Below are 15,736 nucleotides of genomic sequence, written 5' to 3'. Positions count from 1 at the left end.
AGAGAGAGAGAGAGAGAGAAACAGAGAGAGAGAGAATGTCAAAGAAAATTAATTACTTTCATAATCTACTAAATGGAAGAACACTCTATTCATAATATAGACTCAGGCTTTTACAAAGAGAGAGAATATCTCACAAATTGTAAAGTATTTGATCCACACTGAAGGAAAGAAAATCACTGAGATCTCAGAACTAATGGCCAAATCATTTTCTCTATGTGATGCTGAAAAAAGCATAGCCATCTTATATAGGAGAACATTTTTTTATGAAGCTTTTTTCTGAGAGATTCTATCATATATACTGAGAAAAATTAAGGCTATTCTACAAATATTTAATTTTCATAAAATGCATAGCTTAATATATAAATCAAGTTGATAACATTTTTCTTTTTCCTTTTTTTCTTTTGGCTTTTCAAGACATGGTTTCTCTGTGTAACAGTCCTAGCTGTCCTGGAACTAGCTCTTGTAAACCAGACTGACCTCGAACTCCCAGAGATCCGCCTGCCTCTGCCTCCCGAGTGCTGGGATTAAAGGCGTGCGCCACCACCACCCGGCTGATAATCTTTTTCAAGATGCACTACAATATATGACTTAATGGAATATGGACTTAGAAGACTGCATCAATTACCATTTTTAAAGAATAATTCACAGTGTAAACAAATTTAAAAGTCCTCTATTAGTCCTTCTCAAAGAATCTGAATTTGCTGCCTACTGCTGTGATAAACACCGCAACAAAGCCACTTGGGGAGGAGAGGGTTTATTTCATCTTGCACTCTCAGGCCACACTCCATCACCAGAGAAAGGCTCGGCAGGAACTGAAGCAGAAGCCCTGGGAGAATGTTGTTTACTGGTGTTCTCCTCATAGCTGCCTTAGTTTGTTTTCTTACACACCCAGGACCACCTACCCAAGGATGGCACTGCTTACAGTGAGCTGGGCCCTCCCACATCAATCATTAGTCAAGACAATGGACCACAGGCTTGCCTATGGACCACTCTTGTGCAGGCATTTTCTCAACAGAGGCTCCTTTGTCTCTCAGATGATTCTAGTTTGTGTCAAGCTGACAACACACTAGTTTACACACTATGAAACTATAGAATATTCTAATAGCTCTATAAAATGTTTGGATTCACAGACCAATAGATAAAGCAATAAAAATGTCTAATCACATGAACACACTTATACATATATACAGAGTCATATGTATACACACAATATATACATATAAACAAATCCATTCATATATTCATGTACTCATTTTTTAAGCTATCTGAATAGTAGAAGATATACAATTTCATACAAGGTTTGTTCCAATCTTTCTATAATATTTTTCTCAACCTATCTTCCTATTAAGACTAAATTTTAAAAGATACTTTGAATTTCTGTATGTATTCTTCTAAGACAGTGTCATTATCTTAACTAAGAGCAATTTTTACAGTAAAAAGTCATTACTATCTGTGGTGCTTAAAAGAAAATGGTAAAAAAGAAAATAGTTAGGAGGTGTGGCTTGCTGGAGTAGGTACGGCCTTGCTAGAGGAAGCCTGTCACTGTGGAGGTAGACTTTGAGGACTCATATATGCTCAAGCCATGCCCAGTGTCTCAGTTCATTTCCTGTTGCCTTTGGATCAAGATGTAGAGTACTCCAGCACCATGTCTGCTTGCATGCTGCAATACTCCCAACCACCATGCTCCCTGTCATAAAAATAATTGACTAAACCTCTGAAACTGTAAATCACCACTTCAATTAAATGTTTTTTGTTGTTTTTTTTATAAGAGTGCTGTGGTCATGGTGTCTCTTCACAGCAATGGAAACCCTAACTAAGACAGTATCAATGATAACTTTCCTTTGACAGACTCAGGTATTCATTGCAGTAAACAGACATGAAGACCTGAGCACCCTGGAGCCATCACCTATTCAACCAATGGCATTCAGCACATCCCTGTAAGTGGTACCTACTGGAATGCAAGGATGGTCTTCATCCTTGAGGACACACGAGAGTACAAAGTACACAATGTGTCATTAGTACTAAAGTTATTACACATCTCAAAGAATTAAGATTTCTGAATCACTCCTTTACTGAGCATTCAGAAAAGAAGTTATTATGATGGCACACACCTGTAACCTCAGCACTTAGGAGACCGAGACATAAGGGTCACAGGTTGATGGCTAACCTGGGTCTCATGGGGAAACTGTCTTAAGAAGAAAAAAATGGCAGAAAATACAATAAGATTTCAAAAGTCAAAACTGATATTTGGAAAAATAACAACTGTCTTATTACACCTGACTTTCAAGGTATAAAAATTCTCACAACCTATTTACTTAGTTGATACATAAAAAGCACTTATTTGATACATAAAAACTAAGCACTACTTTGCATGCTATGTTAGTTCCTAGGATAAAATAAACAAACCAACAATGTTGTTGGTCCCATGGAGCTTAACCTAACAAGGCCAGTGGACACAGACTAAGTTAAGTTGCCCTATGGTAAGAAAGCAGAGGAAGGAAAACTGGCACTGCTGAGCACGGGGCACAATCACAAAGGCACAGTTCCCAGTTCAGCATGATCTATTCGCTGGTTTGAGCCAGTTTGAACATCAAGCGAGGTTTTCCTGAGCAGGAGACAGTGAGGTAGACTTGAGCAGAGCAGGGGCCACCCGGGTGGGAGGAAAGCCCCACTGCACATGATGCAAAGCCCTTCCCTGGGTATGAGACCTGGGAAAAAGTTACTACGTTCTATCAAAGACTAAAATTAAAAGCAGTGCGTCTTCCATATGTAAAGAGGCCTCCTGCCTCAGTGCCTCCTTATGCAATCTAGCTAAGGACAGTTCTTGCTACTTACCACTTGGTACTCCAGGTCTGAGAGAAGTCTGAAGTGCTCCTTCCCCAGCAACAGCAGTTTGCTCCTTCCTGTGACAGGGCTCACTTCCAGGTGAGTGAAATAGAACACCACAAACAACAGTCCGGAGGCACTCAGGCCAAGGAGCAACTTCCATTTATTCTTCTTCACGCTGTCTTTAAATAGCTCCTTCTTGTTGGGAGGAAGTGCTTGCCACCATTTCCTTATACCCCTGTGACAAACCAGAAAGGAGCATCGTAAGTGCATGCTCACCTTCCAACAAAGCTCACACACATGAGCCACGATTTTACAGCATCAATTACTTCAATCTCTATGTTTCTCTGTACACATAGCTTTTTAACTTATAAAATTCTTAGCTAAAGTATGAAAAAGTAAGAAACTCTATAAAGCCATACATAAAATCCATAAGGCTCATCTGAATTTTCCTCCTCAGCTAGCGTGACAGCAAAGACTACTGTACGGAGTTGTCTCACAGCTACCACCGACCAACACTGGAATTGGTCGCCATGTCAAAGTGCTCTTCTAATCATTATGCACATGTCACCTCATAGGCTCTTCCTCATGTAATAGCTTGATACAGAGGACAACCTAGCCACAGTGGTCAGATGGTCTAGTCGGTCCATCGTAGGCAGCAAGAGGAAAACCCAGGAGTAAAGGGAAGGTAGATAGAGTCCCCAGGCCATCATCTTGGGGTCACGAAGGATAAATATGTACCTTTGAAACTGCTCTTCTGGCTGGTCTCCAGACTCCAGCTCAGTCTATAACCCAGCAAGGAAGAAGAGAAGCTACCTCGGCTCTGACTCCGGGAGTGAGCGGTGCTGCCCAGAGCAGCAGCTCCACTAGCGTGTCACTAGAGCACCAAGAGGGAAGGGAGGATTGGAAGCAGCAGAGTAAAGAAATGGACACCTTACAGATGCAACCTGGGGACGGCCTTGTGAGCTGACAATAGTTCTCTCAAGTGCTGTAAACACTGACAACAAACAATATTTTCAATAGTGGGACAAAACATTTCTTTGTGTACACATTTGTCAGGTCTTAATAAAATTTATGACACACACATATGTGTACACACACACACAAACATAAATCCCTTAACAGGGATTCATTTAACAAAGCAATTTTGTAGTTCCTGTAATTTACCAAGTTCCTGCTATCATAGTTCCACCAAAAGGTCTCTGTATTCCATATCAAAGGCTTGGTCTCTGGCCTGTGGCACTACTACAAGATGCCAGGTCTCTAGTGATAGGAAGTAGGGTCACTGGGGATGTCCTTGAAGCGGATGTTAGGCTCCCGGTCCCTATCCATTTCTCTCTTTGCCTTCCTGGCCATCATGAAATGGATTAAGTCTCCTCTGCCATGTATTCCCACCAAGATGCACCAAGTGGCCCTGGGGCCTAAGCAACCATGGACTGAAACCTCAGACAGCATGAGCTGAAATATGTCTTTGCTGCCTTTATTATCTCAGACATTTCAGTGTTGGAAAGCTGGTGCAGAGACACACGTGAAATGCCTTGGCAAAGTGACTGAACCAAGGAGTCATACAAACACTTTTTCCTTTTTTTTTTTTCAAGTTTTTGGTTTTTGGAGATAGCGTTGACAGGGTTTTTCTATGTAGCCCTAGCTGTGCTGGAACTCACTCTGTAGACCAGGTTGGCCTTGAGCTCACAGAGATCCGCCTGCCTCTGCCTTCCAAGTGCTGAGATTAAAGATGTATGCCACCACTGCCTGGCCATTTATTTTCTATTTACAACATTTATAGAATTACTACTTACTTATATGTGGAACATATTATAAGAGGAAATTTACAATAGTAAAATCAACACCAAATCAGACAATTTTAAAGGACTAGAACTCACAAAACCATCATCCCTACAAACAAGGATGAGATGGTTACTTAGGAGCAAACATAGATACCAATTTTCTGACCTTCAACATCAAACATGTAGAATTAAACACATTACAGAGGAATTCTTCAACTTTTAATAAAAGCAGACTGGGTTGTGAGTATGGAAGGAAGTAGAGAGCTAAACATAAGAAAACTTTATGAAGAAATGATTTGCCTTCTCCAACCTTCATGAAATGAGGAAAGGGGGTTGAGAAACAAGCACTAGCTATAAAATAAGTAATCATGAAGGATGACCAAGAGAAACAGAACAAGGATATACTGAAAACAGGATGGTAGAGATGAGCATCACTGATGTAGCTAAGCCTGAGCCCCCAGTTATATGAGGGAAGACCCTCACTTCAAGCTCACTGCCTAAGTCCCACAAAATGCAAAGGTGATGTTCTTAGGTGCTGCTGTCTCACAAGCTGCCGCCAGTACTTCCCATTCTCCCGATTAGAGATCTGAGGTCTCTTAGAAACGTCTCTAGCAACCAAACGTAAGGATCCATTTCTATACAATAAGCAAATGATTTCATGATCGCACAGAACAAGACTAGTAGAACTTACCTTTAGAAACTCAAATTTTGAGTTGAATATGGTATAAGGGAAAGTTTTTTTAAAAGTAGAATTTGATAAAACAATAAAATTCAATTATTAAAAATTATTGTAAGTTGATACAAATGTAATGTGAAAAGTTAAGAACTTTAACACAAATGTTGTTTCCCTCAAGTATTTTTACCTGCCCACAATGATGGCAAGGAGCTTCTGCACTGGTTTCAGAATAAGCAGCAAGAGAGGGACTGGGGCGGCCAGAGCCCGTGGAGACGTGTGGAAACTCCGGGCGGCTCTTGCTGCAGGGCAGCTCAGAGAACACAAGGCTGCAGGAGCAGGACCGCCAACCCCTTCTCTCACTCCGAGAGAACAGTACGTGAGAACAGTACGTTTGTCGATAAGCACCCCTGTTTCCTGGCTTTGGCCATTTGAGAAGTATCTTGATTTTTTGTTACTGGAGGTCCTACAAAAATGGAAGTTTCCAGGCTGTAAAGTCAGCGAGTGACGCTGACTGACTGTGTTAAGTCCCCGACTCGCATTTACTACCCAAGGTCTTCGTGCTTGTGGACAGCCTGCTAGTGGTTTCCACTGTCTCCAGTTGGCCAGGGAATTCACTCCAGAGAGAAACCGGTTTCTCGTGGAAGACTGCAATCCATACAGGAAGCTCATCTTGCTTTTGCTCGGCTACCTAAAACACAAAACATAAGATGTAAGCACCTGTGGAAAATACGTCTTTGCAAACCGGGAATGGGATGCTTAAGAAATGTGTGTTAAACATCCTAAGATGAACTCCTGTGCTCTTGCCCATCGCCCACAGCAGCTCCTTTCGACAGGTCAAACCAAACGGGTACACACAGCATTAGTTCACTACACAGTGCTTATTTGCAACACTTGAATCGAAAACTTCATTTAAAAAAAAAATGTGTCTTTTTTTTTATTGCAGGGAATCTGATCAGAAAATCATTTGGAGGAAGAGAAATAGCTTAGGTAAAACAAGAATAAATTTGTATCAATTGACAAGTACAATGAATATAATAGGACAGAAAAGTCTAACTTACAAAATTCCAATGTATTCTTTCAAATAAAACCATGAAACTTAGCTAGGCAGGGTGATGGATGTCTTTAATCCCAGTACTTGGGAGGCAGAGTCAGGAAGATCTCTGAGTTCGAGGCCAGCCTAGTCTACAAAGGGAATTTTAGGACAGCCAGATCTACACAGGGAAACCCTGAAACCCCATCTCAAAAAAAAAAAAATAGAAAAGAAAAAGAAAGGAGGGAGAGAGACTTTTGATTGGAGTCAGGATGTAAGAAGAGAGACTTTAATGTCACCTAAAAAATTGCTTTAAAATCAGAATACATAAAACAAGGGTTTCAATATACTTGGCAGTAGATGATAAGGAATCAAAAGATGGGAAACAAGATGAGAGCCTACAACTAACCCAGAGAATTACCTGATAAGTTTCTAAAAACACACAGACAGGATAGACTAGCCCCTTAACTGCCCTAACCTGCTGGTAGCTGGATCTTATGGGCAGAGCACAGGAACACAGAAGAGCACAGAGAGAACTCGGTGTCTGCACAGGCCCTAGCTAGTCCGCTGAGTACTAGCTGGTCACATGAGTAGGAAATCTCCCTGAAGCTTGGAAAAGAACCAGCTGATGACCTGATGACTCTGGGACCCACATGAGTGAAAGGAGAACCAACTCCTTCAAGCTGTCCTCTGGTACCCATACATGTGCTATCACATACACATGCATAAAGACAGAGAGAGAGAGAATAATCAAATGCATTGGATAAAGTCTGTAGTGAACATCAGCTTCAGAAGTCAAGTGAGACAAATGGATGTGTCTGAACACAGATGTGTTGTTGTAGGAAATGACTTTTTTTAGATGATGATATGGATGTGAATATCTCATTCCTGACATACGTGATAGAGTATCTACTCATGAATGAAGCTTATTTCCAAGTACTCTTGCAAATACATGCAGACATATACAGCTCCACACAACTGTACTTCTGCACACATATATACACACACAGGACATAGAGCCAAGGCTGTAATACTGACAATCATATCTATGTGGCTACATCTATGTGGCTATATCTATGTTCCTCAAATTTTTTTCAATTTTTCTAATGTTTTAAAATCTCATGGAGGACGACTCATGAAACTAACTTTACTACTACAATATTAATACCTAAAAAGATGTTTCAAAACTGCTACTTTTAGTGACTAGCATTGTCTGCATAGTTGACAATTTGAAGTTATTAGACTGTACTTGTACGTAATTTGTACACTACACTTTTGTGTTATTAATTTATGAAGTGAATAAGGCCAACACTAAGTGAAAATTAACCCCATGGAAGCCCTTTTTAGATACTACCAATGAAAAAAGAGTAGAGTCAACTTAACCTATTAATAGCTTGACATTAACAAGATACTTCCTGTTGTGGTATATTTGATCACAGTGTGACACGCTTGAGACTGTGTTAATAAAGTTAAACTCGGGTGGGGGAGGGGCAGCCAGTGACTTATTGACAAGAATTGACCATAGAGATTTTAGAGGACCCAGGATACAATAGAGAGGCACAGGAAGGCTTAAGGGGGGGCTGAGAGAGATGCCTTTTTGATCTGGGGAGTGTGGGGAAAAGGACAGCTGGTTGCTCCTCTGTCACTTCTTTGATGAGGCTTTCACCCTGACATTTGACTCCCAAGTTTTTATTGATAGAAGAACAAATTAGATAAACACTTGAACTTTCTAGCTTCCTCTCTTCTGCGCTGCACTAAACTAAGAAGTGAGGTATGATAATGACAATGATGACGATGATGATGGTAATAATTTAAGTCTGAAAATGATTGCAAACTAGTAGCCATGTGTCACATATAAAAAAGTGACGGAGAGCTGCACCGTAAGGCTCCTCGCCATGCAGGCAGAGCTCCAGGTGCTCTTGAGGCATGCAAGAGATGCAGTTAACAGATGTGTGCGCTGCTGCTGGTACAGCACAGCATCCTGTCTTACTGACACTGTTTTTAAAGTAGAATCAACACCATCTACAGTAATAACAGAAAGCACATCATTACCATTAGCAAGTACTACATGCTATACATAGCTGCAGGTCCTGTTTGTGAGTAGTTTCTTAGCCTGCATTAAGACAGATACCATGTCACTAGGCAACAGGAGTGTCTGAGCTCCATAATAACCTAATGGGACCGACCATCTTCAAGTATGTGAACACGTCATTGGGTTCTTCATTGGCTAAGTGGTATGGAAGCTATTAGAAGAACATAAAATACAGTCCTTATCTTTGTGGCGTTGGCATCAATCAAGAACTGGATTTATTGGGGGGAAATACATAAAATTTCTTATTGATGCCATGTGCTTTTTTTTTCCTAGAAATCAACTACAAAAACAACATGAACACATTTTCTTTCCTTCAAATCTGATGGCTTACTGTCGTAAAGCTTTTAGCACTTGCCTGACCATGACCTCAATTTAGGGAATAGGCCAGCAGGAGGTCATGTTAGCCCCTAAAGGCCACTGGTCTCAAAGCCAACAGCAGACATCTACCACAGAGACAACTCCACATTACACATATCTAGCACAGGAATTAAGGAAGTGTGTACGTAGGGTCTGCAGTTGGTGCTGCAGCAAACCAAGTCCATGCAAGGTGGACCCATGAGGGAAAGTTCTGTAAGTGTTTGCACGGAAAGAATGACAGAATATACATGTGGTGAGAGACCACAGAGGGAGGGAGGGAGGGAGGGAGGGAGGGAGGGAGGGAGGGAGGGAGGGAGGCTAACCATGGATGCAGATGAGTGCCTGAAGGATTTCATGTTCTCTGACACCACTGTGCTTTCCAAATCTGAATGAGCTTCAGAAGCTCCCTAAAGCAGTTCCCCCTCTTTGTCCACTTTCTGAGTCTCACAGATGATCTCAGAGGCATTTTCATGATTGGAGGCAGCCACACAAGTTCACGCGCAAGCTAATATTTCCATGTAATATGTGCCAAGAAGCAGCCTGAGGGATCCCCCTTACACACATTTCCCAATCTTCCAGAGACTAAGTTCCAAACTATACTGGATTAGCCCTAGGATTTTAACACCCAAAAGAGCAAAGGCCACTTTAAATCAGTCCTGCCAATCTACGTCCTTACTACATCACTGCAGATCACCCTGGGCTCTGTGACCCTGCAAGGAGATTTTACTACAGGCTCTCCAGCCCCTCTGCTTTAGTTCACTACCAACCCCTTCTCCAAGCAATCTAAAGCAATCCTTAAGAAAGGCAAATCAGCCTGGTAGTGTTGGTGAAAAAAAAAAAAAATGCAATCAACAACATAAGTCTAACCCAAAGAGTCAGTCACACACAAAGAGATCTGCTAACCTAAATCAGCAGTAAGTGCTACCTGCAAGTGCCCTGAAGCTAGTGTGCCAGGGCAGGCCTGTGTTCTGCTAGTGTGCCAGGGCAGGCCTGTCTTCCAGCACTTGAGTCACAGACCTGTTGAAGATAATTTTAAAAACAAGACTTTCTTGATGTGGGATTCCCCTCTGTATGCTATGAGGAATGGGTTGATTTAAAATATAAGAGTTATCTAGAAATTAGCCTAAACTATTGGACAAGCAGTGTTGCAATTAATATAGTTTCTGTGTGATTATTCGGGTCTGAGTGGCCAGGAAACGAAAGTGCAGTCTCTGCCTACACTTTCTTTATAACAGAGAGAGGCTAAGTTGAAGGTCAAAAGATAGACCGCATAAAACTTCCTATAGAAATGTTCTCTGTGCTGTCCACTATGGCAGCCCCGGCATGTGGCTAGATGCATCTAAGGAACGGAATTTGTAGTCTGCTTCGTTTTTATTATAAGAGGAGTTATGAACCAGTGGCTGTCACACTGAGCAGAGAAGGTTTGCATGTTAGGGGCAGGTGAGCTTCTGCAGAGCCAGAAAGGTGTGAACACAGCCACCCAAAGGAAGTCCCGCAATGTAACCAAATCAGACCTTCACACTGCCAAATGTTTCAAACCTTTCTACACAGGCCACAAGTTCAGATTTACTGTGAAATTCACCTATATCAAAATGTTGCCAACCAAATTAATAAAACTTGATCATCATAACCAAACTTTCCACTACCTCATTCCATTCAGGAGTGTTTTAGTCATTAATTCATTAGATAATAAATGAATACAACACGTCAGACCCATTCTGTGTAGCAGATACAAAGCAGGGAAGAAAAAGGACAAAAATCCCTGCCCGGTCTGTAAAACTAACAAAGATAAAACACACTAATGGATACAAAAATAACCTCAGAAAAGACCTATGTATAATTTAGGGAGCAGAATGGTGGTTCTGGGGGATCCAGTATTTCCTCTTTCTGGGCAGTTTAACTTCTACAGGGTTCATGAACTTTGTAAACACTAAGCCAAGCAAGCACTTCTGTAATTGCCACTGGTTCTCTATGAGCTTCAGTAAACATCCTAATGTTGCTTCCTGGCTCCCCAGTTCCACAGGCACCATCTCCAAGCCTCCGCCACCCACTGCTAAATTCTAGAATGTCTGGTTCACTGACACCCCTTCGACGATAAACTCTCATCAGCGTATCACACACATTATTCACACAGCTTGGCTCGGCTCGTATGAGATGAAAACTGCTCATTTCAGGGCATGTGCGAACATTTTTAAAGCAGTCTACCAATAGAAGGTAAAAACAAAACGCCCAAACGCTAGGTACATAATTAAAATCATTATCATTTCTACCACTGACAATCACCTGCCTCCCAGAATAGAAACAGTGGTTGTTAATCTGAAATCATTAATTAATCCTTAAAATGGAGGGTTTTTTTTTAAGGGGGTGGGGATCTATACATTTTCAAAGAGTCAATCACCACACCGCACAGTACCTAAGAAAGAACTGGGGCTGCCACGTGCTCGTCAAAGAACCATGGCAGATCAACAAACATAGCTGGCAGACTTGTAGGATTAGGAAATTAATGATGTGAGAAAATTAAACTATTTGGATTGCTAGCCTCTAAGAACATTCCAGACCCTTAATTCTTCAAGTGCCATCCCAGAATGAGCAAATAGTGCACTCACTGGCTCTCACAGCTGACGTCTGGAAGACAGTCTTAACAACTCTCCCTGAAAACGACTATTTCTTCTCTAGTTTCTATGGAAACAGCTGTCAGATTGGCAAAAATAGGACATGCACTTTGAAATAATCATTCAAGCTAAGTACATGATGGGCGGCTTCTAAAAAAGAAAGTTATCAGGCTTGTCTCTTCAGTTTCCAAATGTCACACAGCACCCCTGCACCTTGGCTGGGGCTGCCGGCTAATGAAGCTAAATCCTTATAGGAGGGCTCCAAGACCTTGAAAATCGCCCTGAGGCGGTCAGTTCCCACGAGCTCTCAACTCCTAAATTACAACTGTGGTTATTTACACCTCCAGAGACTAACGTTTCTGGCTGAGGTTTGCCCCGCTCGGGTGCTCCCTGTCGCACCGCAGGTGACATGTAAATAATATTTAAAAATGATCCTTGAATACAAGTTGCTTAGGATTCAGTAAGTTCCCTGGAACTGTCCTGATGCTAATAGTTGCGGCAGGAGCATTTGTCTCTGAACAAGGAGGAGCGGCGGGACGGGAGGGGAGACCCGCACAGGCCAGGCCAGTCACACCGCAGGAGGAAGCGCTGCTCTGGCGGAACCTAGCACCGCCGGCGGGGGAGGCAAGCTTCCAGAAAGCCCGCCACCCCGGCCGTTCCCGCCGACCCCGGCAGGGCCCATGCCCACCGCAGCCCCGAACCCCGGCCCCAACTCCCCATCTCCGCCCTCTCCGCCCAGCGCAGGGAGAACGCAGAGCCGTCACCGTGAGCACGCACTCTAGCCGCGGCCTGAGCGGGATCCAGCAGCGGGCCTCGGCGCAGGCGCACACCCTCCCAGGCCCCGCCCCCTCACTTCCTGCCCTTGGGACCTCCTGGGCGCCTTTTGCCCCGCCCGCGTGGTGGGGCTCCGTACCCCTACCGTCCCTTGCAGGCTGCGGTCACTTCTGACTGTAGCGCCTTAGCACACCCGTGTGGCTGGAGGAGCATACTCCTGGATAAGCCACCTGCTGGGAACTACACACTTCCTTGCTACTCGCCACGACTGTGTTGGAGCCTCAGTTCTGCCCCAGGGGAAAGCGATTCAGGAGGCTGATGGAGGACTGAGATGCCTTGATTTGAAGCTGCATTGCGCTGATGGTTTTGATTATGGGTGTAACATTAATTCCAGCATTCCATTTACTGGTACTCCTCCCGCAGTCCTAGGGTGGTAAGTGTGCATAAAAATAAGACTAAAGATAAAAGGCCATTTCACCATGATCTCTTGAGGAGGTCAGCAGCATCCATGACAACCGCTTCTGTAGTGTCCTAAGACACGATTTCATTGTGGAAAGGGTTTGCACAGGGGTGTGAATACTGGCAGGCGTGATACCACAGGAGCTGCAGCTAGCTAGCTACCACAGCTGAAAGATGATGCTTTGTGAATATATATGAATTATTCTGTATTCCTAATAGGCTACCTGAGGGACACATTAAAGCTAAACCTACTATTCATGTATTCACTAATTCATCCAACAAATATTTATCTAGTGTGTGACAGCGCTGTGCATGGTAGAGATAGTAAGATCAATATCATATAGTCACTATAATGACAACGTCACGCAGTGATGCTTGGGAAAGGTGGTGAGGGAGCATGGCAGCACTGGAGGTGCCAGCTCGTTCAATTCTTCACATCTGCTTGATGGGCCATGGAGATATTGATAACCAGTCATAAAAATGAAGTGACTCTACAAACCAATGGGAGCAAGAACTCTAATCCTAGGGATCACCGACAGGGAGGAAATGCCCCAACCTTTGGGTCATCAGTGAGGAAAGGAGTAGATGGGTTGAGAGGAAACAGAGGTTGGGAAAGAGAACCCTGGGGAACGTCAACATTTTAAAATTCAAAAGATGGCCCAGTGTGCGGTGAACTTTCTGACCAGCAGGAAGGAACAGCCACCAGACGAATTCTTCTCAAATCACGCTTTATTGGAGCCTCTTGGTTGTAGGGAGAGCAGAAAGCAAGGGGCCCAGAGCCCTGAACTATAGCTGCTTATATAGGGAGTCTGCCTAGCAACTTTTGATACTTTGATACTTTAACTGCTTTTCTGGAGACCCACCGACAGGAAAGAAAGCAGGGGAACATCCCTGTCAATTACAGACCAGGATGTTCCCCTGCCGGTCAGGGGAAGTGTGGGCAGCTAGATCACAACAACTCACCCTGTTTTCCGGTGGAAGAACTGCAACCCTAATATGGAGTTATCTATCAAGCGAGGCTGGGGCCAAATGCCATCTTGTAATGGCAGCTATTCAAATCGGCTCCCAGCACCAGTGGTTCCTATCTTCAATCCCAACACGTAGGAGACTGAGACAGGAAGATGAGCTTGAACTCAAAACCAGGTTGCCAAATGACATGGTCAGTGTCAAGTCAACCTGGCCTACAGAGTAAGACTCTATCTCAAAAACTGAAAAACACAAACAAAGTTCAAAGGAGAGGCACTTACATAGACAGGGTGAGTCAAAACGAATGGGAGGAGGTTGGAGCAAATATTCACCATATTATAATTAAGAGTAACTTAACTACTTAATTTTGAATTGATTTAGTGATCTTTTCTGAGCATAGTGGCACACCCTTCTCATTCCAGCACGTGGGAGGTTGAAGAAGGAATATGGCTGCAAGTGCAAGGCAAGGCTACAGAGCAAGTTCCAGGCAAGCTCAAGCTGTATAAACCACATCTCAAAACAAAGATAAAGGCATTTAGCATTTTAAACTAACTTTGTATCAAGTTTAGTTAATAGGTTATTGCCCAGCTTTTCCTGAGGTGTCCATTTCTTTTCCTGCTAGATGAAGAGGGCCATCACAGACCAACAAAATGATTCCATTCAAGTCTGCCATGGTTGGCCAGTGTGCTTACAGAGGTTACTTGCGGGGCATGGATGATTCTGGCATCTGCACCATGAACAGCCCTCGGGAGTGTTAGAGATGAATGTAAGATGCCACAGGGCATGTGCTGGGATTTCTAGGTTCGTGTGTTCCAGAACAAGGAACTGAACCAGGGACACATGGAGAAGCAGATACAGTTACTAGAAATGGGTAGTTCATTAAGAAAAAGAGAACTTGGGAGCAGCAAAGAGGGGCAGAGATCAAAAAAGGTCAGAAGCTCAATGGTGCCAAGTCACAAAAGTTGTGACACTTTGTGGGTCATTTACCTAAGGCCTACCAACCCTGTTTGCTGCTTCTTGTGCTTTGAAGAGACACCCTGACCACGGCGACTCTTATAAAGGAAAACATTTAATTGGGTAGCTTACAGTTCAGAGGTTCAGTGAATTATCATCATGTTGGAACATTGCAGTGTGCAGGCAGATGTGGTACTAGAGAAAGAGCTGAGACCTCTTGCAGGCAATAGGAAGTGAACTCCTGGGCATGACTTGAACATATAAGAGACCTCAAAACCTGCCTCCACAGTGACACACCTCCTTCAACAAGGTCGGCCATACCTACTCCAACAAAGTCACACCTCCTAATAGTGCCACTCCTTTTGAGGGCCATTTTCTTTCAAACCACCACATTCCACCATCTGGCCCTCAAAGGCTTGTAGTCATATCAAAATGTAAAAATGTATTCAGTCCAACTTCAAAAGTACCCATAGTCTATAACAGTCTCAAACTCATTTAAAAGGTCAAAGTTCAAAGTCTCTTCTGATATTCAAACAATCTCTTAACTGTAATCCCTTATAAAACCAAAATCAAAAAGCATATCACATACTTCCAACATATAATGGCACAGGATGTAGATTACCATTCCAAAATGTAGGAAAGAACATAGTGAGGAAGTACTAGACCAAAGCAAGATTGAAAACCAGCCAAGAAACCTCCAAATTCTGCATTTCCCTGTCTGATGTCAAACTCTCTTCAGATCTCCAACTTTTTTCAATTTTTTTGACTACAACACACTTTCTTCTCTTGGGCTGGTTCCACTCTGTTAGCAGCTCTCCTCAGCAGATCCCATGGCTCTGCCATTCCCAACATCTTGGGGCCTTTAAGGCAATCCAGGCTTCAACTTTATAGCTTCACACAATGGCCTTTCTGGGCCTCCATTCAGGGACACCCCTGACATGTGTCTGACCTCAGTGACTCTCCTTAGTCAAGAGGCAAATTCCATAAGCCCTTTCTTGTACCCTTAACTCCAGAACCACATGGCTGAAGCTGCCAGGCTCTGCTGCTTACTGGGCTGGGACATGGCACACTTCTTCAATTACATCTTCACCAACTTTCTGTTTTCAATGGTTTCCTTCACTGCCTAAACTTGACTGTCCTGAAACTAGATCTGTAGACCAAGCTGGCCTTGAACTCAGAAATCTTTCAATTGCATTGAAAAAA

At 43.1% G+C, this 15,736-nt stretch overlaps 1 protein-coding gene across 2 annotated transcripts in view; it reads right to left on the bottom strand.

The window, feature by feature from the left end:
• Positions 1-12,200, bottom strand: part of Oma1 (OMA1 zinc metallopeptidase) — a 56,181-nt gene extending 43,981 nt beyond the window's left edge. The window contains exons 1-3 of one of the 2 annotated variants that reach the window (XM_005353488.3): positions 12,158-12,200; positions 5,477-5,977; positions 2,836-3,064 (exon numbers count right to left, since the gene is read on the bottom strand). In XM_005353488.3, coding sequence (XP_005353545.1) covers positions 2,836-3,064; positions 5,477-5,958 — 711 coding nt within the window. In that variant the 5' untranslated portion in view covers positions 5,959-5,977; positions 12,158-12,200. Of the gene's footprint in view, positions 1-2,835; positions 3,065-5,476; positions 5,978-12,144 lie in introns of both variants that reach the window. The other variant, XM_013348505.2, reaches the window with a different exon arrangement.
• Between the last annotated feature and the right edge of the window lie 3,536 nt (positions 12,201-15,736).

Source organism: Microtus ochrogaster, chromosome 10, assembly GCF_000317375.1.
Source record: "Microtus ochrogaster isolate Prairie Vole_2 chromosome 10, MicOch1.0, whole genome shotgun sequence".
Lineage (NCBI taxonomy): Eukaryota > Metazoa > Chordata > Mammalia > Rodentia > Cricetidae > Microtus > Microtus ochrogaster.
This window is presented reverse-complemented; position numbering and strand designations above follow the sequence as displayed.